This window comes from Ptiloglossa arizonensis, chromosome 5 (genome assembly GCF_051014685.1).
Source record: "Ptiloglossa arizonensis isolate GNS036 chromosome 5, iyPtiAriz1_principal, whole genome shotgun sequence".
Classification (NCBI taxonomy): domain Eukaryota; kingdom Metazoa; phylum Arthropoda; class Insecta; order Hymenoptera; family Colletidae; genus Ptiloglossa; species Ptiloglossa arizonensis.
This window is the reverse complement of record NC_135052.1, coordinates 3,668,381-3,691,803: the sequence shown is the minus strand read 5'-3', so window position 1 is coordinate 3,691,803 and position 23,423 is coordinate 3,668,381. Positions and strand designations below refer to the sequence as shown.

Here is a 23,423-nt window from a genome sequence, read left to right as displayed (position 1 = left end):
TCCCGAAATTCTGGAAATGTCTTTCATTTCGATACCACGTTCGAGAAATGTTCACCGTTCTCGATCGTAGAAATTTATTCGGAATCTTCCATCGAGATAACATTTGGTTCGATTTTCGCGAATTCGAAGTTCTCGCGGTACAACGAAGCTCGATTACGAATCATTCATCATTTTTACCGTTTTATTTCACGGAAAAGGATCGCGTTGATCTTTCGGGAACTCGTCACGAAAATGACCCGATTAACGTTCCACGGTTTCTTATTTTTCTTTTCCAACCGCTACGTATTTATTATGCATTATCGCCGCGAGATTATCGCCAATAGGAGAACTCCGATAATGGTAAAACTTCTCCGGCGAACGTGGTACTTTCATGCCCATCGTTGACCATTTGGTTCCTTTTACGATCGCTAGGAGTCGACGGAACGTCCGTATTCTTTTTTTTGTTATTTCCCTTTTTTTCGCGGGTTCGTTAGTAATTTGCTCCCTCTGAAGAGCAGCAGACAGGAATCCGGGAGTCGAGCCAGAGTACCGTTACTATCGATTATCAATACTTCGTGTTATTCGTTGACCGGTGTTTTTTCGTTTGGTCGCGAGACGCTATTACGCGCACGCAAACGACGACACGATTTTGCGCACGTTGGCCGCGACGATTCATCGGAGCAGTAAGAAAAAAAAAAAAAAAAAAGAAGAAGAAGACGAGGAAGAAGAAAAAAAAAATGAAATTAGCCGCAAATTCGTTTTCCGCTGTTCGCGAGCGTCACGGACGCTACGCGTAGAAAGTTCCGTTTTTTTCCACCAGTATCTGCGAATTAAACGAACGTTATCTCTCGTCCACGACATCTCTCGTGGCAACCGCGACGTTTTCAATTCCACGGGAGAAAGTATCGTTTCCCCGGCCGGTCCGACCCACGTTGCCCGTTTTCATGATCACGACTCCGATAAAATGAAACCGGCGAACCGTCGTCCGTACGCGACGTTTAACGCTCACCGAATAAATTACAACCGTGGAGCGTGTCAACGGCAGCATTGATATCGCTACAATCGTTCCCTTTCGTTCGTCGTTTATTCCCGCGCGATACCACGAGCGAGTCGTAACACGCGCGAATACGCGGAAGTCACTTTCCTTCGAAACGTTCCGTTTCTCGGGCTTCGGTTTCGAGCAGTTTCGATCGGGACAAAAACCAACCCGGGGTAAGACGAGGCGGAGAGACCAGGAGGTAATTATCGTCGACGATCCACCCGTTTTTACGAAATAGTTAACGGTTACACTTCGAACGAAATCCTCGCCGCACGATAATAGATCTAACGAGACGACGCGTTCGTTACAAGTTTCAATACCGTTTCTTTCGCGAACGAATCACGAAAGAATTTCAACACCTTGCCCCGTGAACCGTAATTCACACCTGTTCTATTCACGGAGCGATCGCGACGCGAAACATTCGTCTCGTGGACGAAAATCGTTTCAAAGTTCGCGTCGGTCGGGTTTTCAAAGAACCTGGACGAAACTGTTCGTTCGTTTGTTTATCTCGTTACGATTCTTCCGCAGATCTCGCGCGGAGATAGGAGCACGCGGATGTGTATCCGCGGATAAAATGTAAAAGGTAAAACGGGTTTCGCGTACGAAAGCGTGGATAAAGCGATACGCTGTGGCAATAAATTGAAACTGAAGCTAGTTGCGCGGATGTATGCGGATGTATGTATGTTCGCGCCGACACCGGGCTCCCCGTTATTTTAAGCGAATTTTACGCATTTTCGAGAAAATCCGCGCTTACGCGTTAGGTGGTCGAAAGATCGTCGAACAAATGGGCGTACGCTCGCGAACGAAAGTTCGAACGACGAGTAACGCGACATTGTCGCTCGAAAATGACGAGAAACGATGAATTGAGAACGAATCGACGAATTTCGAACCAATTGACGAATTTCGAACGACAAATTTCGAACGACGAATTTCGAACGACGAATTTCGAACGACGAACGACGAATAACGCGACATAGTCGTTCGAAAATGACGAGAAACGATGAATTTCGAACGAATTGACGAATTTCGAACGAACACACGCACGAGCATCGTTAGATCGGAGACTTGTGAAACTGTAAACGCGTGTCGATTTCTCGCTCGATCGATCGGTAATTCTGTAACGCGACTCGCGGAACTCTTCCGTTTCTGAAACACGTCTAATCGTGTTATTCGCTGGTTGAATTTCATTCGATCTGTGCAAACATCGATACCGTACACCCATCTTCCGAACTCGCACCTACATACGAACGCAAACTGGTTATTTACCTCGGATATCGGCAAACTTGAGAATCGAATAACGATATTTCCAATTACGTGTTACTACTCTCGCAAACCGTTCGAGGGATCTCTCGAACTCTCCCGATGGTAAATTTTAAAACTTCGATGCTAATTCTTGCGTTTTTTAACCTTCCGATTGCGTCAATTCCACGAGACGATCTTATTTATTATCGTGATCGTTGACCGGTGTAAGTAGCAGGTCGTTCGATAAATTTGAAAATATTTTACTCGATGCTTAATTTTGGGAAACGATTTCGCTGATTTCTCAAATTATACACATTACACCAAGTACCGTGCACGTTAGCGATCTGGGAATAAATGAAGCAAATACTAGGTTGTTCGATAAGTTTCGTCGTTCGATAAAACTTATTAAATAGTACTACATTGAACAGTACTGTTTATCGAACGACAAAACTTATTGAACAGTATAGTACTAGGTTGCTCGATAAGTTTTGTCGCTCGATAAAACTTACTGAACAGTACTACATTGAACAGTACTTACTACGAACAGTACTTCCTTGATAACTGTCGTTATCGAACGACATAACTTATTGAACAGTATATTACTAGGTTGCTCAATAAGTTTCGTCGTTAGATAAAACTTACTGAACAGTACTACATTGAACAGTACTTCCTCGATAACTGTCGTTATCGAACGACAAAACTTATTGAGCAGTATAGTACTAGGTTGCTTAATAAGTTTCGTCGTTCGATGAAACTCACTGAACAGTACTACATTGAACAGTACTTACTACGAACAGTACTTCCTCGATAACTGTCGTTATCGAACGACATAACTTATTGAATAGTATAATATTAGGTTGCTCAATAAGTTTCGTCGTTCGATAAAATTTATTAAACAGTACTATATTGAACAGTACTGTTTATCGAACGACAAAACTTATCGAACAGTATAGTACTAGTTTGCTCAATAAGTTTCGTCGTTAGATAAAACTTACTGAACAGTACTACATTGAACAGTACTTCCTCGATAACTGTCGTTATCGAACGACAAAACTTATTGAACAGTATAGTACTAGGTTGCTTAATAAGTTTCGTCGTTCGATGAAACTCACTGAACAGTACTACATTGAACAGTACTTACTACGAACAGTACTTCCTCGATAACTGTCGTTATCGAACGACATAACTTATTGAATAGTATAATATTAGGTTGCTCAATAAGTTTCGTCGTTCGATAAAATTTATTAAACAGTACTATATTGAACAGTACTGTTTATCGAACGACAAAACTTATCGAACAGTATAGTACTAGTTTGCTCAATAAGTTTCGTCGTTAGATAAAACTTACTGAACAGTACTACATTGAACAGTACTTCCTCGATAACTGTCGTTATCGAACGACAAAACTTATTGAACAGTATAGTACTAGGTTGCTTAATAAGTTTCGTCGTTCGATGAAACTCACTGAACAGTACTACATTGAACAGTACTTACTACGAACAGTACTTCCTCGATAACTGTCGTTATCGAACGACATAACTTATTGAATAGTATAATATTAGGTTGCTCAATAAGTTTCGTCGTTCGATAAAATTTATTAAACAGTACTATATTGAACAGTACTGTTTATCGAACGACAAAACTTATCGAACAGTATAGTACTAGTTTGCTCAATAAGTTTCGTCGTTAGATAAAACTTACTGAACAGTACTACATTGAACAGTACTTCCTCGATAACTGTCGTTATCGAACGACAAAACTTATTGAACAGTATAGTACTAGGTTGCTTAATAAGTTTCGTCGTTCGATGAAACTCACTGAACAGTACTACATTGAACAGTAGTTACTACGAACAGTACTTCCTCGATAACTGTCGTTATCGAACGACATAACTTATTGAACAGTATAATACTAGGTTGCTCAATAAGTTTCGTCGTTCGATAAAATTTATTAAACAGTACTACATTGAATAGTACTGTTTATCGAACGACAAAACTTATTGAACAGTATAGTACTAGGTTGCTCAATAAGTTTCGTCGTTAGATAAAACTTACTGAACAGTTCTATATTGAACAGTACTGCCTCGATAACTGTCGTTATCGAACGACAAAACTTATTGAACAGTATAGTACTAGTTTGCTCAATAAGTTTCGTCGTTCGATAAAACCTACTGAACAGTACTACATTGAACAGTACTTACTACGAACAGTACTTCCTGGATAACTGTCGTTATCGATCGACACAACTTATCGAGCAACCTATTATATTCGCTAAATCTATTTCGTCCGAAAAGTATCGATTACGTTTCCTTCCGAATCTTGAAAAATTTGTGGGAACCCGAAACGTTGGTAAAGTCACGCTCATTGGTGCCAAGACTTTGCAGAATTGGCAGCAAATTAGGGATACAGGAATCTTTGGACGTTCTCTCCGATTCTGTTAATTTCTCTAACGCAGTGTTTTGAAACTTTCGAACCGCGACCCACTGTAAGAAGTACAGTTACGTACATCGCGACCCAGTACCCGTACAATAAAGTAAAAACAACACAGTTGGCATCCAATATCGTTTTATTAGTGTTCAACGAACACAACGTCGACCAGAGGCATCCAAGATAAGTGCTACGGAAACGAACAAATTTTATCGTCCACGATAACGAATGCGTTTGTTGATGCAATTGATTGCATCTCGGGTGTCTGGTGCACCATTGACCGCGTTTATTTTCTTCGTATTTGATCGCGTAAAAATTGAAAATACTGGTTCACGCGAACAGTTTACCGTGAATTGCGACAACAACGATGTAGTCTCTTCGTTCGACAACGGAACATCTTTTTCGATCGTGCAACGAGAATCTTAGTTCGTTAGGATCGTTCTTCGGTGCGAACGAAGAACTAAGCTGAAATAATTGCTCGTCATCTTTCGGCAAATTGAACTCGATTATTGATTCAGGACCTCGAGAAGCAAACGGGTCTTGTTCACGGTTGTCGCGACCCATCTCTCCTCTATTGATTTCGAGGCATCGATGGGTCGTGACGTCGCGACCACAGTTTGAAAAGCACCGCTTGAAATCGACGAGGTACAAGTATATTCTGGGAAAACGTGATTAATTTGTCAACATATCGAGGACAGGGTATTTAAGCTCCTGTTGTAACGCGGGACAACGATCCAAAAGGATTGGCTCGTTAATAGAAAGCTGAAAGTTAAAAGCTCGTTAAAAGCTATCGATAAAGGATTAGTACGTAGACAAGAGAAAAAATTGTTTCTACTTTCGATACACGACCACGTAAGAACAGATCGACGGTATTGGCCTAGTATTTTCATTAACAGTAAACTACTGTTTATTACTCGCGATTATCGGTTATGTCTAACGCGACTTCTTTTACTCACTTCTATTACTAACTTTCAAATGCACACGATTACAGAAGTGCAACATACTTGTGTCTTCTTTACACAAACGTTATCAGGTACCAAAGATTCCCGATAGAAAAATTCGATGCCTCTACTCGTGTAAACTACTGTTTATTACTCGCGATAATCGGTTATGTCTAACGCGACTTCTTTTCCTCGCTTCTATTACTAACTTTCAAATGCACACGATTGCAGAAGTGCAACATACTTGTGTCTTCTTTACACGAACGTTATCAGGTACCAAAGGTTCCTAATAGAAAAGTTCGATGCCTAACCTTTTCGTCTCGCGTCTACTCGTGGAAAAGAACGAAATCGTTCCTGTTCGATTTCGAAACACAAGCTGAGAACAAACGAGAAACGTGCGCGGACCTCGGCCGTATCGCACGAGAGTGACGTTTATCTCGCGGTGAAACGATTGTGAAACGTTTATCTCGCGGTGTCCAAAAGCGACTCTGTTTGGTCTCGGTTCACGCGCATACTGAAAGAGGTACACCCTGTATGCGCGCAAGGTCCGGACACGGTCACGATCTTGGGCTCGTAGCTCGCGCTACGGATGGAAAGAGTCAAAGAGTAGAGACTCTCCGAGTGCCTCGAAAATTCTTCCGCGTTCATTGGCCGTCCGTCAGCGAGTCGAGGAGGACCGCGCGTACAGGTGCGTGAGCAGAGGCGTGCATAGGATTCTGCGCACACGCGCGTACACACGCGAAACCTCGGAGAAAGCTCGGTTCGGCTCCTCTTCGTTATTGGATCTGGGTGACCCGATTGGCTTGGCCTCGCCGACCAACCGAGAGACGCCTCCTCGTCATCGTCCTCGTCATCGTCTTCGTTTGTCCGTGCTATGTTTCTCGGATCGCGGTGGCGTCCACGATCGTTGTATTATTCTTTTGCGAACGATTCGCGGTCGCGTCGTTCGTCGACCGAGAAACCCACCGTGCGTCCGAGATTTTTCCTACGATACCTTCGTCCACGTCCTTCCCACCGAATCGCGTCACGTGGTCCTCGTATTCTCGATACGCGACTCTTCGATACGTACGCGTTTACGCGCACGGAATGATTTTCGATCGTTGATCGAAGACGCGGTTGATTCATCCCGCGACGAGATTCTTCCTCGCGTCGAGATTCTCCGCGCATCGACAACGAAACGTTTGTAGAAAGTAACCCGAAGTCACGGGCAATGGAAGACTCCGAGGAGATGCAAAGCGAGATACGCGACGGGATTACGGGCGCTCTCCGCTTTCACTTGGGACGTTCGAGATACGCTTCGAGAGCCGGAGCGTTCGTGCAAAACCGATCGCCTGGTTCGATTCGGTTCGAACGTCGCTCGATCTATACGCGTAGGTAGGTACCTGTCGGTCGTGGCTCGCGCGAATTGCAAGAAAGTGACAGTCCGCGCGTATCGCGTATCGAAACTGGTAAGTGGAAAAATCGAGGGAAAACGTACGCAAGACGTCCTTCGTCTACGTGGACAGGGTGTCCTGGTGAACGAGAACCCGCGAAACGTTCGACGACCACTTTCTATCGTTGCTACGTGCCAAAATGGCGGTGTAGTCACTTCGGTGCGACTCGAAAGGGACAGTGCGTCGTCTGCATTTTAAACGACTCGAAAAGTAGTCCCCGTATGTGGGACAACAAGAGCAAGTCGAAGGGAACCTCGAGTCGGATCAACTGCCACGATGGCGCGATAATCGCGGGAAAAACGCGACGCGAGTCGCCTCGTATCGTTCGAGGGATTTTCTTTCTTCGTTTCCGTGTTGTTCCGTGTTGTTCGTTACGAGAGTGACGCGAGTCCGCGGTTTTCACGGGTACGCGGTCTCCGTGTTTCTAGACTCGAAACGTCGATACGGGACGTCGACAGGAATAGTCGCGAATAAGCGTTAAACGCGCAAATCAACCAGAGGGATTGAAAAGAGTGACACGAGCCTGTCCGCGCGCTGACAACCGTTACCAACTTACCACTACTCGGTACCATGGCATACCTGAGTTAGGTGCACACACTAGGTAACGCGTGTGTGCGCGTTACCTACGTGTCAGACGCTGCTCGGGGTCAATGCGAGAAATCTTATTCCTCGTGTTCGCATCTCTCTCTCTCTCTCTCTTCCTTGGTCAGCTCCGCGCCAAGTTCTGGCCGGCGAACGTCTCGCGAATCGCGCGATTAACGAAGAATTCCTCGCGGATCGTCGTTCCCAGCGAAAGAGGAAACGGTCGAAATGGTGATTCTCGTGTACGCGTCCCACGTATTTCGGTTGAGCTTCGTGGGACGATCTCGTAGGTCGAGTTTCGATAGGAACGAGGGACGATCTCGTAGGTCGAGTTTCGATAGGAACGAGGTTGAGGTCGCGTCGATCGACGCGAAAAAACTTCGATCGATCGGTTTGGTGAAACTTGGGAACACTCATCCGGAACGAATCGGGTTGGTCTCGATTCACGAGGCTATTGCAATGTTCGTCTATTCAAGAGCGTAAGGTAGTTTGCATCGAGCTGGGCACGATGAATGGAGAGAAGGAATTTGAATATATCGATTAAACGGTGACAAAGCGTATGTAAATGGTTCCTACGAGAACGAAGACTTATTCGCGTGACGTGCAAGGAAGAGACACATCGAACGATGAGGAATCTTGATAGAAGTCAACGCTGTCGACGAAGTTACTGAAATTGTTCTCTTCGAGAAGGTACTTTCTCCGAAAGTTGTCTTCTTTGGGTAAGTTTTTCGGCGTATAGTGGATTTATCGAAATTACAACGAGAAGGTAACAGAGGATAAAGAAGGGTAGAACGATGCTGAACCTTGGAAAAAGTCAACGAAGTTGTTCTCTTGAACCAAAGTTGTTCTCTTCGAGAAGATACTTCCTCCGAAAGATGTCTTCTTTGGATACGTTTTTCATCGTATATTGGATTTATCGAAATTACAACGAGAAGATAACAGAGGATAAAGAAGGATCGAACGATGCTGAACCTTGAAAGAAGTCAACGAAGTTACCAAAGTTGTTCTCTTCGAGAAGGTGCTTCCTCCGAAAGATGTCTTCTTTGGGTAAGTTTTTCGTCGTATAATCAATTTATCAAAATTACAACGAGAAGATAACATAGGATAAAAAAGGATGAAACGATGCTGAATGTTGAAAGAAGTCAACGCTGTGGACCAAGTTACAGAGGTTGTTTTCTCCGAAAGTTGTCTCGTTTGGGCAAATTTTTCGTCGTACAATCGAATTGTCAACGAGAAAGGTAACAGAGGGTAGAGAAACTTCAACGAGTGGGTAACAGGGTAAAGAAAGCTCGAACGATCACGTTTAGGAGAGTTCGCGTTCAAAGGTGCGATTAGGCGAAAAATCGAGCTCAAAGTACCTAATTGCGCGTAACTCTGCGTCCTCGTCGTTGTCGTCGTCGTCGTCGTCGTGGCACATGCCCGAGAAATGGGACTCGCGGTCGATGGGACGCGCGCGTAGGTAACGACGCGTGGACGAAATTTGTACGGGAATCGAGGAACGCGAACGGAACGAAGAAAGAAAGGGGAGAAAAAGGGAAGAAGGATGCGGCGAAGCAACGGAGCATGCCAAATGATCTTCTATGTATATCGCCTGGTTTACTACGGGCCAAAGTCGGAAGCCCAGCTTTCTCCTGGCTCCACGGTCAGATTACCTTCTGTACGATCGCACTGATTCCTGATCACGTCCTGGTTCCGATAAACGATCCTACGACACAAACTGACCGGTTTTCTTTTTGTCGCCGCTACCGTGGAACTTTCTACATTAATAATTTATCGCATTGTCCGCGATGCCCCGGCGGTTACCCGCCGCGCGGAAAAGCTTCGCCGTGATCGCGGCCACCACGTGGAATTGCGTCCAAGAACGGTTCGATCGCAAAATCACGGCAACACGGTCGCTCCGATACCTGCGGCGTCGGTAGTACGCGTCGCGTCGTTCGAACAGAACGACGAGCTAACAGTATATTCGAGAACCGGGAGACACAGTTGGGAATGGACTTTGCAACGGACCGAGCATACCAACGAACGTTAATTTTAGCGAGTACGGTCAAAATAGAAGCGAACCGGCCGTTCGGTTCGCCGGCCACGTTTTTCTTCGTTCCGTTTTACGCGAGCGAGTCGAGCAACGACGCGCGGAAAGTAATCGTCGCGATATTCGTGCGTTCGACGATTTCGATGCCGAAAGTGGTCGTACGCGCGAAGGCGGATCGAGCATAGAACCTCGTACGAACGAAATATTTGTTGAAAGAACTTGTAATCGGTGTAGAGACGAGAGACACTTACCGTGCAACCCATTAACCGTGATAACGTCCACCGATTCGTCAGAACCGTTTCATAACGTTGCCTTAAATCCTCGAGAGAAGCCTCGTTGGCCGTGCGGTCGTCCTCCGTATGAAAACACGACCTTTCTCACGTCACGGCAACGTCTTTCGCCGGGTTCACACGTTGCCGCGCCAGTTGCTCCGCGCCAGTTGTCGCACTTCGTCACTGAACTTCCTTTCCTCCACTTCCGTTTTTACCTCGGTACGCGACCCCTCGACTCGCGAACCACGCACCTACCGTGTCCGAAACTTCGTACCGCGCACGATCGGCAAACGAGCGAGATCAACCGAGCACTGGTCTTATCGCGCGAGACCGGTCAACGACGCACCAATGGGACCGATCGTGTACGTCGACGATCGAGAACGATGTAATACGTAACCTCCTCGTCCCACGACGGATACGACCGACAGTGTGATTCTCGGACCGTGAAAGTTCGAGCGGTTCGGTGAGCCACGGGCCCCGAAAGTCCCCAGCCGGACAGTAGGATGCACTCGATGACTACGAGCGACGATACGGTGCTCGATCGAACGTGTTTCGCGCGATCCTAATACCGATCTCTTCCGCGCACCCGTTCGTCCATCCGGTTAGTCAACTGGATGGTACCTGTCTGCCTGTTGTACCTCGTGCCACGGCATGTGCTGGAATCGCATGGCTAAGTCATAAGCGGCGCCTTCGAAGAGGATCGCGGTGGTGGTGACGGTGGTGGTGGTCGAACGAACGAACGAACGAACGAACGAACAGTGGTGGAGGTCGTTTATGGTGGAGGTAGCAGCGTCGTAGCCAAGACCGATCGTCCATCGAAAAGGTGGGGACGTCGTCAAAGCCAGAAACAACGATCGTCAGGGAAGGAAGTGAAAAAGACGCGGTGGCGAGAGAGAGAGAGAGGGAAACGAGCAGAGAAGGAGAATCAGATGGAGAAAGGGAGGGAGAACGAACCACCGGGAGGTATCAAAGTGGGCCAGTGACCAGGTCACGTGGAGAAGAACGAGGCCCAACGCGCACGACAGCGACACACTGTCCTACTCATCGGCAAGCGTCGCCGCTCCTGCTTCTATCTGTCCATTCAGGAAACGTATCGTGATGCGTTCAGCCTCCACTCACTTATCCGCTCGGTACTCGCGCCGAGACGGGAGCAATTTCAGAAGAGGGACGCCGTGTTACGAGCTTCGACGCTTCGCCGATGATTCGCCATTAGAGATCGCTGTGGCTGTGTTTACGCAGGGCGCGAGAAATAGCTTCCTCGTGCAATTACACAGTCGGTCGCACGAGTCCCCGTACAACCGTCCTCTACCGTGTAAAAGAACCCGAAGTAGACCGAGGAATGCGCGCTATCACACGGGACTGTTTTGTACACGCGACGGAAGGTCGAGAAGATATCGAGACGCACCACCGAAGACATTTTTGAACAGCTTTCGAACACGAACACGACTACCGTTCGATTCGAATTGGACCAATTTGTAATATTCGCGACGAAAGACCACAAGTGGAAAACATCGATCGAGACTCGTGGTAAACAACGAGGCAATCGACCGTTTTATCCGTTCGATGCCTCGTGAATGGAAATACTGCGCCAAATGTTATCAAATTAAACGGGGGAATTTTTCTTTTACCTCGTTTCGTTCCAAAGTAATATTTACGAATACCGATCTAACGTATTGTAAATACTAATTTCGTTACAAAGTAATATTTACGAATACTAATCCCGAATACCGATCTAACGTATTACGAACACTAATTTTCTTCCAAAGTAATATTTACGAACACTGATAACGAACAGTACGTTACGAAACGTAAGTTTCTTTTCTCCTGATTTTTAACGGGATTGAAATAAGTGTTTTCGTAAAACGGAGATCGTCGAATGTACCAAAAGTCACCGACAGAGGGCGAGACTGTGGAAGTTGAGGTTAGATGCGCGCAACCTCGATACTTGCGCGCGAATCTCGACGATTACTTCCCAATGAACGATACTGGAAGCGGAAGTCTTCCGTTTCGGACGGAAGCAGATCTATGGTGAACGTTTAACGAATACAGGAGAAATCAAACATGGCCGTTCGTACACATCGTACGAACCTCATTAGAGTATCGTTTTTTGATACGTACGTTATCATTTTTTCGGACTACTCTCCGATGCACTTTGCACTCGGATACTTGCACGGAAGTGTACAAAGGTGTAAATAAATTCCAGGTAGAAAGTTTGAGAGCCTATAGAACTGGTCGGAAGGAACGACGTGTTCTTTCTCGTTATTCAATCGTGCAGAATTCCTTTCTCCCGCCTACTTGAACACGCAAAGGGATTATTTATAAACCCGAGGATCCCGAAGAGGGTGCACGGGACGAAAGGTTCGTTCGGACAGGTTCGACCGGGTCGCTTTTACGAAAGGTGACTGATCCCGGGGCCCCACGGAGCAAAAGTTACTCGACACTGGACAAATTTCGATACGCAACCCAGAAATACACGGGACACGGATTCTAAATATAACGGTGAGTTTGCACGAACGACGCGACGCGACGGTTCGACTCGACTCTTTCTTCGTTCAGGTTTTTTACGGTAAATAGACAATTTCTGTTTGCCCGCGGTTCGTTCGACGAGAGGAAACCAAGACGCTCGAATGTATCTTCTTTGCTCCCCGGTTATCGCGATTACCTTTTACCCGTTTGTTCGTAACAATTTCTGTTTAATGTTCGACCGAGGTTTGACGAGAAAACTGGCATCTGCTGGATTAATTTTAAAATAACCTCCATCCAGGCTAATGAGCTCCGCTAATGAAGCCGGTTTGAAATTTCTGCCGTTCATTACCCGAAATGACCTCAGTGAAAATTAATGAACGCCTTTTATTAACCGGGAACAGTTTTCACAGTACGTTATCCAACGTTGTCGGACGATACATCTTCGACGAGCGATGGCGAGTTGCGATTTCTATTCTTTTTTTTTTCTCCCTCTCTCTCTCTCTCTTTGTTTCTATCGCGTTGGTGCATTAGACGAGCAATGAAGCGGTAAACACGTTCGCGTTCGTGCGAGTCCTGGCTCGTTCGGTATTTCAACGCGTCGTGTTGTCGAATTTCGTTCTTGTAACTGGAACAAGAGGAAAACCGAGCGTCGAGAAACGGGGGAACAACACGACCGAGAATCTCAATCGATCGAATTTCACTTCATTTCGGAGTCAGAGCGTCAATCTGTGTCAACTGCTTATGACCACGCAGACGCGTGCTGTCGCGAGGATCCACGATTACACTCCCGAAAACACCGACCGCGAAACTTTCAAGGTGTATCCCTTCTTTTTTTTTCTATATTGATTCTACAATCACTGTGATTTTTCTTTTCAGAAAGTAAACAGTGTTTTCATTCGTAATTTTACTCGGATATTTATGAGCATGTCCCAATCGCCACCGGTCGATTTACTTTTTGAATAAAACTCAAACGGTTTGAGTAACCTCTATGTTTTTTTTTTATTTAAAAGTACGAACTTGGGAGTTAACAATGGTATAAGATTCATTCCAAACGACCGCCTTGAGTTTTTTTTACAAACCACCGATCTTTTACCAAAATTTCTCACGACGTTTTCGCACAAACTCGGATCGATTTCACCAATCACACTTTCGATGTTTGTCAACTCTGGAATTGTACGAATTTTTATTCCAGGAAAACATTCGTATTTAAAAAATTACGGATCGAAACCCAAGGACGTTTATTATTTCGTTATTTGATTTAATTTATGATACAAGGACCGTTGGAAGGTTCTCAATTTAAGGTCAAAAACAAATACACGCATTGAAACGCAAAGTGCTATTTATGTTCTCTAATGCTACGAGTATGAAGAAGAAACGACCTAAGAAACCTCTAGAGGAACTCTAGGTGCGTATCTGCTTCGAAGACGTTACAATTTCGTTCGTATTTCGAATTTCGATGTAACATTCAACGCGCGTATTCCAAACGCTTGAAAGAAAAACGCATCGATTCTTTTCGACCCGAAATAAAAACCAATACCCCTTCGAAGAACGAAATATCCACGTAAAGCTTTCCAAATCATTTTCACGGTCACCACGACGCGCACGAGCCACGGATACAATTAACGTCCAGCGTGAACTTGAAACGTCGTATCTCGATCGAACGTGGAATTTCTATACGAGGCTGAGATCTTCGAAAAGTATTAATTATCGTTTAGAATCGACAGGGGAGCAACGTCGAAACGTCGATAATTATTCGAGCGTGTCGTGAAACTACCTCGCAATTTCCCGCGCGTAATTACGTAGAAATATCGACGAGTTTCGGTGAATTCACGGTGTATCGGCACGCGCGTGTCCGCGACCTCGTTGCGAAAACCTTAATGATACACCGCGGTGATAATTTGTACGAAAAGAAAGGTCGCCGCGATTCTGTGCGAAAAAACGCGAAGAAAAACGTCCGTGGTAAAAGTTTCCAACACGTCGCGTCGCGATTGCTCGAGGAAAGTGGCCGTGGCTCGTCAAACGTATCTTATCGCGAGGAACACGGAAACGAACCTCGAGTATAGATCCGCGCCGATGGTGTGTCGATCGCGGGTAAATTTTCAACGAGTTCCGCGCCTCCGGTGTGTGTTCGCGTCTCTCCTTTCACTGGAACGAAATTTGCATCCGAAGTGTCCCGGCGAGTCCGAGATTCGAGATCTCACGAGGTCAGAGTCGCGAGAAGTGTGTCAAACTTCGCCAGGCCATCTTTTACGGTACCTCGGTGTTCACCTTGCGACTCGCGACCAAGAATTCCGGATAAGATCTCGTCTAACATCTTTGTCCCGCTGTTACGAGCGTCGCGGCGCATCGCTGCGGCCACGGATGCACGGTAGTAGATCTTCCGGGAATAATTATGCGTTTCGGATGGGATTGCTCCGACGTACGTTGCCTTTAGAGAGTAGGTAAAGTTCAATCCTTGATCGTGAACGTGACTCGTTCCAAGTAGGTCAGGACCTGTACCTTTCAGCGGCACCTCGAGGTTGTCTTGGTGTCCCAAGGTGGCATCCCATTTATTTTCAAGCGTCCCGACCGAGAGTGTAATTGACCGATGATGCTGCTGCTGCTCGAATGGAATTACGGTTCGGTGTTTGCGCGCGCGTACGATCCTCGTAGACGGAAAACAATTTTCCCGGTAACGTTAACGTGTTTTTTTTTTTTCTTTTCCTTCGGTGTTTCTTCGTGGAGCAGCCGAAAGGGTCGCTCGAACGCTTGGTAACCTGTTGATTTGTACAGTTACTACCGCGAGGTTCGAATCGATCGTTGGAAAAATGAATAACGATGGCTATTCCCGCGTGGGAAATTAATCAACCGAGCTTGACGAACACACGGTTACCTTATTCGATTCCTGGTGGACGAATCTTTGGTGTACACCGGTAACGAGTATCGAGAAATGTCGCGCGCGATGTTTCTCGAGTACCGTGGCTACGGCCTCTATAGTCGAATCCGTGGCAGCGCGATTCCACGCGCATTAGATCGGAAGGAGGTAAGAAAATCGGTCAAAGAAATCTAATTCGTTGCTAAATGTATTCACCGGGTTACATGGAAAAGATAACGGTGCTCGTAATTTGTCCATTTTTCTACGAAACGGACTCGATCGGATGCGATTCTCCCATTAGCTACCGGTGTGTATCAATCTCGCACTCGTGTACGTTATTGGTCCGTAATTATGGTCGCTAACGGCCTTAGGGCGACGAGTTTTTTTTTTCTTCTTCTTCTTCTTTTTCGGTTTCCTTTCTTCGGTACGTGACGCACCGCTCAGGAACGTACGAATGTTGACCGTGATCGTGACTTTCGTCAAGTGGGTCAGAACTCGTCCGTCTTCAAATGAATTTTACACCTTCGTGAATCCACAAAGAACACCGGCCGTATTACCGAGCCGTCGTAGCATAGTTTTCGCGTTTCTCTTAATTAACGTTATTACGGCAATTAACTGTTTGCGGTGTAACGATCGTCGAATAGAATGCTTCTGTTACCTCACGAAATTGCAGGGGCAGTGAAAGAAGCGGCGACGGTTACGTAAAAATAAACACCGAAAGCTCGAACGATAGAATCGAATCTCTGGTGGGAAAATTTCGAGATTCGATCGATAGCGACGCGCAGCATTTTTCTATCGTACATTCGATAATTATTATTCTTTATATTACAATTAATTGTTACGATTACCATTATACGATTGTATTGTTATTCTTTCATTCGGGTAAACTGCCAATTACGAACGATGTTTACAAATATTACGTTCTCGGTTTTCCATCGCGGTAAAAAATCTGGGTTAAACTTACCGATCATCGAACGAAATACCAAAAAGAAGCGTTCGAATCGTTTCGATAAGAAAGAAAATCGTTTCACTATCCTCACCGTCCAGGAAACGCAACCATAACCGGACACGCGTGGAACGACGATCTTGGAGTTTTTTGGGCAGTGCACAATTTTTTCTACGAAACGTTAAATCGTCGTTAGCGAGATAATATCTCGATTCCATTCAAGGTGTCTTACCTTTGCTAATTTCAACGTACGGTGTTTTTCAAGGGTGATTTTCCGACATTGAACTACATCTGACGGGGAAACGGTAATTCGAAACGCTTCGACAGGTAATTCAATAAGTTTTGTCGTTCCATAAGAAATTGAGCTGTTAGGTTCGTCGTTTTATATTTCTAAAGATGATACTACTGCTTAGTGAACATATACAAAGTTTCACGTAGATCTGTCGACTCGTTCGTATATTTACAATTGTTCAAAGTCGAAGTGTCATAATATTCCTTTACAATGGAAAAAACGATAAAACTTATCGAACAATCTAGTATTTCTGCAATTATAACATATAATATTATACTTCGAGGTATGCGAGAAGATTTACCAATTACGGTATAATAAGTTACTTAATAAGTTTTGTCATTCGATAAAAAATGGAGCTATTAGGTTCGTCGTTTTATATTTCTAAAGATGATACTACTGCTTAGTGAACATATACAAAGTTTCACGTAGATCTGTCGACTCGTTCGTATATTTACAATTGTTCAAAGTCGAAGTGTCATAATATTCCTTTACAATGGAAGAAACGTCAAAACTTATCGAACAACCCAGTACGAGACAATTTTCACCACCGAGGATACTCGGTTTTCGAACGTTTATGCTGGCTACCCTACTTCGTTTCGTATGGTATTTACCCTGATGCAATAAAGTGCTTTCTTCGCTCGGTTATCGTGGAACTGGAATACTCACGAACGAGAAGCTCGTATCGGTATCGAGGCTAGCACCTTGGGCGCAAGGACGCGAAAAGTTTCGAACTGGAACTTGAGAATCGATTATCGAGAAAGATGAAAAGAGATGTTCCTCGGCGCAGCGTGTGGCAGCGACGCCATAAATTCCCGTCGATCGTTACAGCGCCTAATTCCGGGGGAGAGATCCCCAAGTATTTGGGTCGCGACCCCATAACCAATGGGAAGCCATTCGCGGGAAGTACGAGGAGAAACAATCGATGGTCATGACCCAGGACACGCTGGACGAAACTGGGTCAGAATTTAGCCGCGTGTTTTCGCGTTGCGCTCATCGTTTCTCGTTATTATCGTCGCGTCGCTTCTCGCCAACTTGCGAGCCTCTTCGTCAACTTGCTCTGCCCTCGAGTTAACCATAATCTCGTTGCTCCTTCCACTATCCCGAGTTTTCCACCTTGGACGTTTCTCTTTTTTCTTTTTTTCTTCTTCTCGTCGATCGAACATCGCGAAATCTCGACACCATCGACGTTCTGCGACGATCGAGAGACGTTTTGCCACGATCGAGAGGCGGTCTCGACTCGTGGAAACGCAAACGTGAATTTCCAGGTGGGAGTAACGAGGTTCCGCAACCGGTGACGTCGTTCTGGATTACCAAGGCCAGACCATGACCCTACCCCGAGTCCGGTGGTGAATTCGAATAAAATCCGTTGATCGATCAGGGCGCAGCAGCGTACCAGCGCCGACGCAACCCACCCCCGACGACGCGTCCATCGCGTTAGCCCGGACCAGATCCTCGCGAGCTTCGCGCGTGCTACTTTTCCGCCGCGTTGCTCGCACGCGATACGCGAAACGACGCTTTCGTTTCGTCGAATGAAATTCGGTCCGACAATCTATCGACGGAATATTCGGTTGCTCGATCCGTATAGTAAAATTATGACAAATACTTACGTTATCAACGTAAGGGGAATTGGGATGTTGAAAGTAAAATATTTTACAATGTGATGTATCTGATAAAAGTTGAAATTTTATAAGTTCAAAATATAGTAAATTTAAGTTTTCACGAGTTATAGTAAATTAAATTTTTGAACGATGTTATTTGAAAATAATTCGAAAAAGGATTTAAGGGTAGTCGTTTTAAATTTAAAGTTACGAATTAAATTGTAATTAGTTAAAAATGAGGGTGAAGTAGTTTAGAAAATTAAAGTTTATTTTAAAATACATTTTTGTTTTTATTTTCGGGTAAAAGTAAACTAATAAAGTACTTGAATAATTCCATGATACGATTCATCTTGACATTCGCCTATTTCGCGAGAGTCGAAACCGATTCGCAAGCTTCGTGACTTTCTCGAAACGAACAATTGAGATTTCAGTACGCTCGTAACATTAAGAAACGAACCTCGCCTAGATCGCCATCGAGCGTTCACTGATAGTTTTGGAAACGTTTTCGATATCTCGTAGGTCCTCTCTTCTTCATTTCTATTTTTCGATAAATCGATAAACGCAAACGTAACGATTGCAAGTAGAGGCGATACTACGCTATTACGAAACATATTTTTGCGCAGAGTACCTCGAAAATAATTTAGAAAGTATCGTAGACACTGTGGGTTTTAGTTATCGTTCATCGAGGTTTTATGGAATAAATCATTTTTGTTAAGAGTGTAAATATAGTCCTTGCTCGAGCATGGATATTTTTTACCAATGGTATCGATCGATAATATCTCGATGGAAAAATTTCGAAATTGTACAAATTATTCTCCAAATGGAACAGGTTTTCGTAAACGTCCAATTTTCAAATTCCAATTACGACTTCGTAAAGTGACTCGTCGTTAATTATCCAATCAATTTGGCGTACCTTGCAATGCAATGAACCGATGCAATAAAGTTTGCAGCACTCTGCGTATAATATACGAAATAATTCCATTTCCACGAGGGCAATTCGGCTCGACAATGTTCGTTTCATATTTATACTTCGATAAAGCGTTGTTTCAACTTGTACATAAGTACCCAAGCGTTTCCAAAATAACCAAATTTTAGCAATAAAAGGTGCTCCGAAAGTCCGAATAATATTTCTTCAAATTGTTATTACGCTTTTGTACTTGCATACGTATTCAAAGTTTTCGATAGACACTGACCTAAATTTTTGACAAGTACATAAATTAGATACTAAAATTAATGAATTCGGTCGATCGGTAGAAACATAATATTTGAAGTTTCCAGTTTCGTCTCATCGAAAGCAACGAGGCACACGAATTCAAAGTTTTCGATAGGCACTGGCCTGAAATTTGTTAACTTTTCGATCTTAATACTTCACCTAGGACTCTTCTTTCAACGAACGCCGTGAACGATCTCCTATTCTCGTAACTCGTTGAATAAGTACATAAATTGGATATTAAAATAAATAACGATAATTCGACCGTTCGATGGGAACATAATATGCGAAGTTTCCAGTTTCGTCTCATCGAAAGTAACGAGATGCACGTATTCAAAGTTTTCGATAGGCATTGGCCTGAAATTTTTGAACTTTTCGATCTTAATGCTCCATCTAGGACTTTCCTTCGAAAGAACACCGTGCACTGTGACAATCTCTTACTCTCTGCATCAGAGAATGCCTATACAAGTTCATAACAAGTACATAAATTAGATACTAAAATTAATGAATTCAGTCGATCGGTAGAAACATAATATTTGAAGTTTCCAGTTTCGTCTCATCGAAAGTAACGAGATGCACGTATTCAAAGTTTTCAATAGACACTGGCCTGAAATTTTTGAACTTTCCGATCTTAATGCTTCATCTAGGACTTTCCTTCGAACGAACACCGTACACTGTGACAATCTCTTACTCTCTGCATCAGAGATGTAGTACAAGTACACAAATTAGATACTAAAATTAACGAACAACGATTCGACCGTTCGGTGGGAATATAATACGGGTCCGCGAAGTTTCCAGTTTCGTTTCATCGAAAGTAACGGGGCGAGTTCCAAGCTCGTGCCGATCGAGCGTCTCGTCGGGCACCGTGTCATTTTTCGAAAGTCGGGTCGCGTCGCGGTCGAAAGACGACTCGCGGGATCGATTCTATCCCCGATCGAACCGCAACGAGCTTCACCGAGACACGCGAATCTCCATTGGTCGGGGAGCACCGCTATCGTGGACGTGTGTGCCCGTCCATTCGAAAATTTGCATCCGTTCGCGGAGACGATCGAACGACGAAGGCCGTCGATGGTGTTCGGTGTACGTCGTGCGCACGGTTTCGTGACTTCGTAAGGAAAAGGCGGAGGTAGGCTGGCTTTCTCCAAAGCCACTTAACCCGGTCCAGTAACATCCATCCATGGAGCCGTCACGCCTGTGACATTTTCGACATCCTCGCGTCATTGCGTTCGAAGCTGGCCGCGGTGATACGCGATTACGAGGTTTCGCGCAGCGCAAAAAGAAAACGTCGAACGCGAGACACGTAATTTCACGATCGACCATCCAACAGGTACCACGCGTAAACTACTCCACGCGGTGGAATTACGAACGACGATTATTATTGTTCCCTGCAACAGCCCCCACCCCAGCCACCGATCGCGGCACGTCTGTCTTCTATGCGGTTTGTAACAGTTACATTCTATTACCGTTCCAATTAGAGGTTACACGATACAAGAGAGACCGGACACTCTTGAATTACGCGCTTTTCCACGAAATTAAAATAAATTGCTTCGCCGTAGGCAACGGTGAGCGCCGCGCGTGGAATCAACGAGGAACGTAAACACGTTCGTGACCCGAAGATAATGGAACGAAATAATTGAACGCGTACCTATTTACGTACGTGTGTATGCGTGTCTTCAATCGAGCCCTCGTCGTTCCTCTTTCGAACGAACGGCGCTGCGTGTACGATCATCATCATCGTTATTATCATTATTTTAATTTTTATTCTTATTCTTATCGTTGTTTGTCATTGTTGTCGTTGTTATTGCTGCTGTTGTTGTTATCGTTGTCGCGGTCATCGTGGTTATCGTTTTTCTTGTTGCTGTTGTTATTCTTGTCATTGTTGCCGCTGCTGCTGTTATTATTGTTATTGTCGTCGTCATCGTCATCGTAATCGTCGTCGTTATTTTTGTCGTTATTGCTGTTATCGTTGTTGTTGTTACGAAGACGACGACGATGATCAATGGGATCGGTTTTGAAATTTATTTTTGTATCTGTAGCCTGAAAATGTCCTATAATCGTTTACCCTTTCCCTAATTGGTAACCGTGTTCTGAAAATTATAGGGATTAAAATACGGATAGGTTAGCGTATACCTATATTTAAATATACACGAAATACTACACGTGTGTTTAAATATACACGGAATACCACACGTGTGTTCAAATATACGCGAAACGCTACACGTGTGTTTAAATATATACGCGAAATAGCTCACGTGTACCGATGTACTTAAAATTACACCTATCCGGGTGAGCGTACATTAAGTACACGTGTTCACGTGTATTTAAGTACACGTGATACAGGGATCCGTAGAGCAGGGTGAGAGTCGACGATACGAAAGATAGACGCGGATGGTTCGCGGACGAGGTAACAAAATCATCAACGGGGATTACGAGACACCAACGCGACCAAGAGTTCCTTTCTGGCTCGAATGTTTCGTTTCTGGGACGTTTTACGTAGTACACGGAACGCCAACTAAAGCTACGTCTTCGCGAAACAGATCCTCGCGGCCTCTCGCGTTCTCTTTGCGCTGCAAACTCACGGATGGGATGGAAACACTTGGAGTGCACTCGCTTTTCCAGTCGCTCTGAATTGCACCGAGTGTCATTATCTGCGCGACGTTCGGGGGGATCCGTGTGGAATTTCCCCGTTTACCAGCCATCACCGTGGAATTTAAATTGAACGTAATACGAACGTAACGAACGAAAGAGTAACGCGATCTACGCGGTGTGTCGGGAAAGTAACGAGATTCAATTATTTTTTTTTTTCTTTTTTCTTTTTGTTTACTTCGTAAACCGCGTCTATCCAAAATTCGCATCCTCGCTCCGTGTTTGTTAGCACTTTCAATTCGGTGACTCGAAGACACGTTCTACGATACGATTATCGCGACCAGTTAAGTTACATTCGAAAGAAAGCAACGTGTATGCGTATTTACTCGCGAGGTTTATCAAATTTGTATCCATTCGTCGAGAAAAGATTGAATTCTATAAATAAAATTCTCGAGTAAAAGTTTCTTAAGCGATAGAGTTAATATATAGAAAAAAAGGAAAGAAATAAACGCGAAGTATAGTACAAAATACCGATTACGTCAGGTCGGAGGAGCAAGGTGCGGCGAAAACTGTTTTACAATCTAAACCGCGAGTTCGACGGAAACGGATATAAAATTATCTCTTGTTCGTCTTCTGTTTTTTTCTTTCCTTTTATTTAGATACGAATTGCATCCATCTTCGGTATCTGTAAACGTGTGTTTGGGTAACGCGTTACAAAAATGTGGAAAGATAAGTATCGAACAACGTTACGCGATGAGCTATGCGTAAAACTGAACGAGAATCCCACCAAAATGTACGGAAGATTGACATACGATTGTTTGTCTAAAATTTTCGGAAGATCGAGAAACGATGGCCGACGAGTCTCGATTTGTAGACTAATCGGAGATTAACGGCGTTGAACGCGCGAAGGTTTTACATCCGTCGATATTATTAATTTCCAGTAGGTACGGTGACATTTCGACCATGTACTTGGTATCATGGGGTACTCGTAATCTATTACCGTTTCGTGTGGGTAGATGACTGTTGTTGCTTTAAATAGCATTAATAGTTCCACGGGGTACGTATAAAGAAGAAACAATGGATATTTTTAAAACACTAATTACGTTGGTAATTATACGGGAGCGTATGAAACGAATAGAAAGTTTAACGTAACATCGGTTTGACCCAACGACTTCAACTACGGGTTAAACGTCTATATTGCGCACACAGATACAGCGTATACTCCATTATGAGAATAATTTGCACAATGGCGAGGTGCAGCCAGAGGCTGCCTTTCAACCTAACCTCGAAGTTATTGTGCAAGTAGAAACAAATGCAATCAACGAATGTAACGCGAGTAAGATAACGTAGGGAAGTAGATCGAGCGAGAAAAGAATCAACGAAGGAAACGTTGAACCAATTGTTGATTGTAGAAGCTGGTGATACGTTTGAGAGCAAACAAAGATGGAGGAACGCAAATCTCGGTGGGAGAAATATTGTGCATACGGATATAGGGTACATAATGTAGTATCTTGCGAGAATAATTCGC

General features: G+C 44.4%; 2 protein-coding genes across 3 annotated transcripts in view; one reads left to right on the top strand and one right to left on the bottom strand.

Moving 5' to 3' along the window:
- Positions 1 to 10,308, bottom strand: part of Flz (transmembrane serine protease filzig) — a 30,758-nt gene extending 20,450 nt beyond the window's left edge. Inside the window, exon 1 of the mRNA XM_076311635.1 lies at positions 9,923 to 10,308. Coding sequence (XP_076167750.1) covers positions 9,923 to 9,934 — 12 coding nt within the window. The 5' untranslated portion in view covers positions 9,935 to 10,308. The remainder of the gene's footprint in view (positions 1 to 9,922) is intronic.
- Positions 1 to 23,423, top strand: part of Npf (neuropeptide F) — a 92,588-nt gene that overhangs the window by 3,494 nt on the left and 65,671 nt on the right. The gene's annotated exons all lie outside the window — the stretch shown is intronic.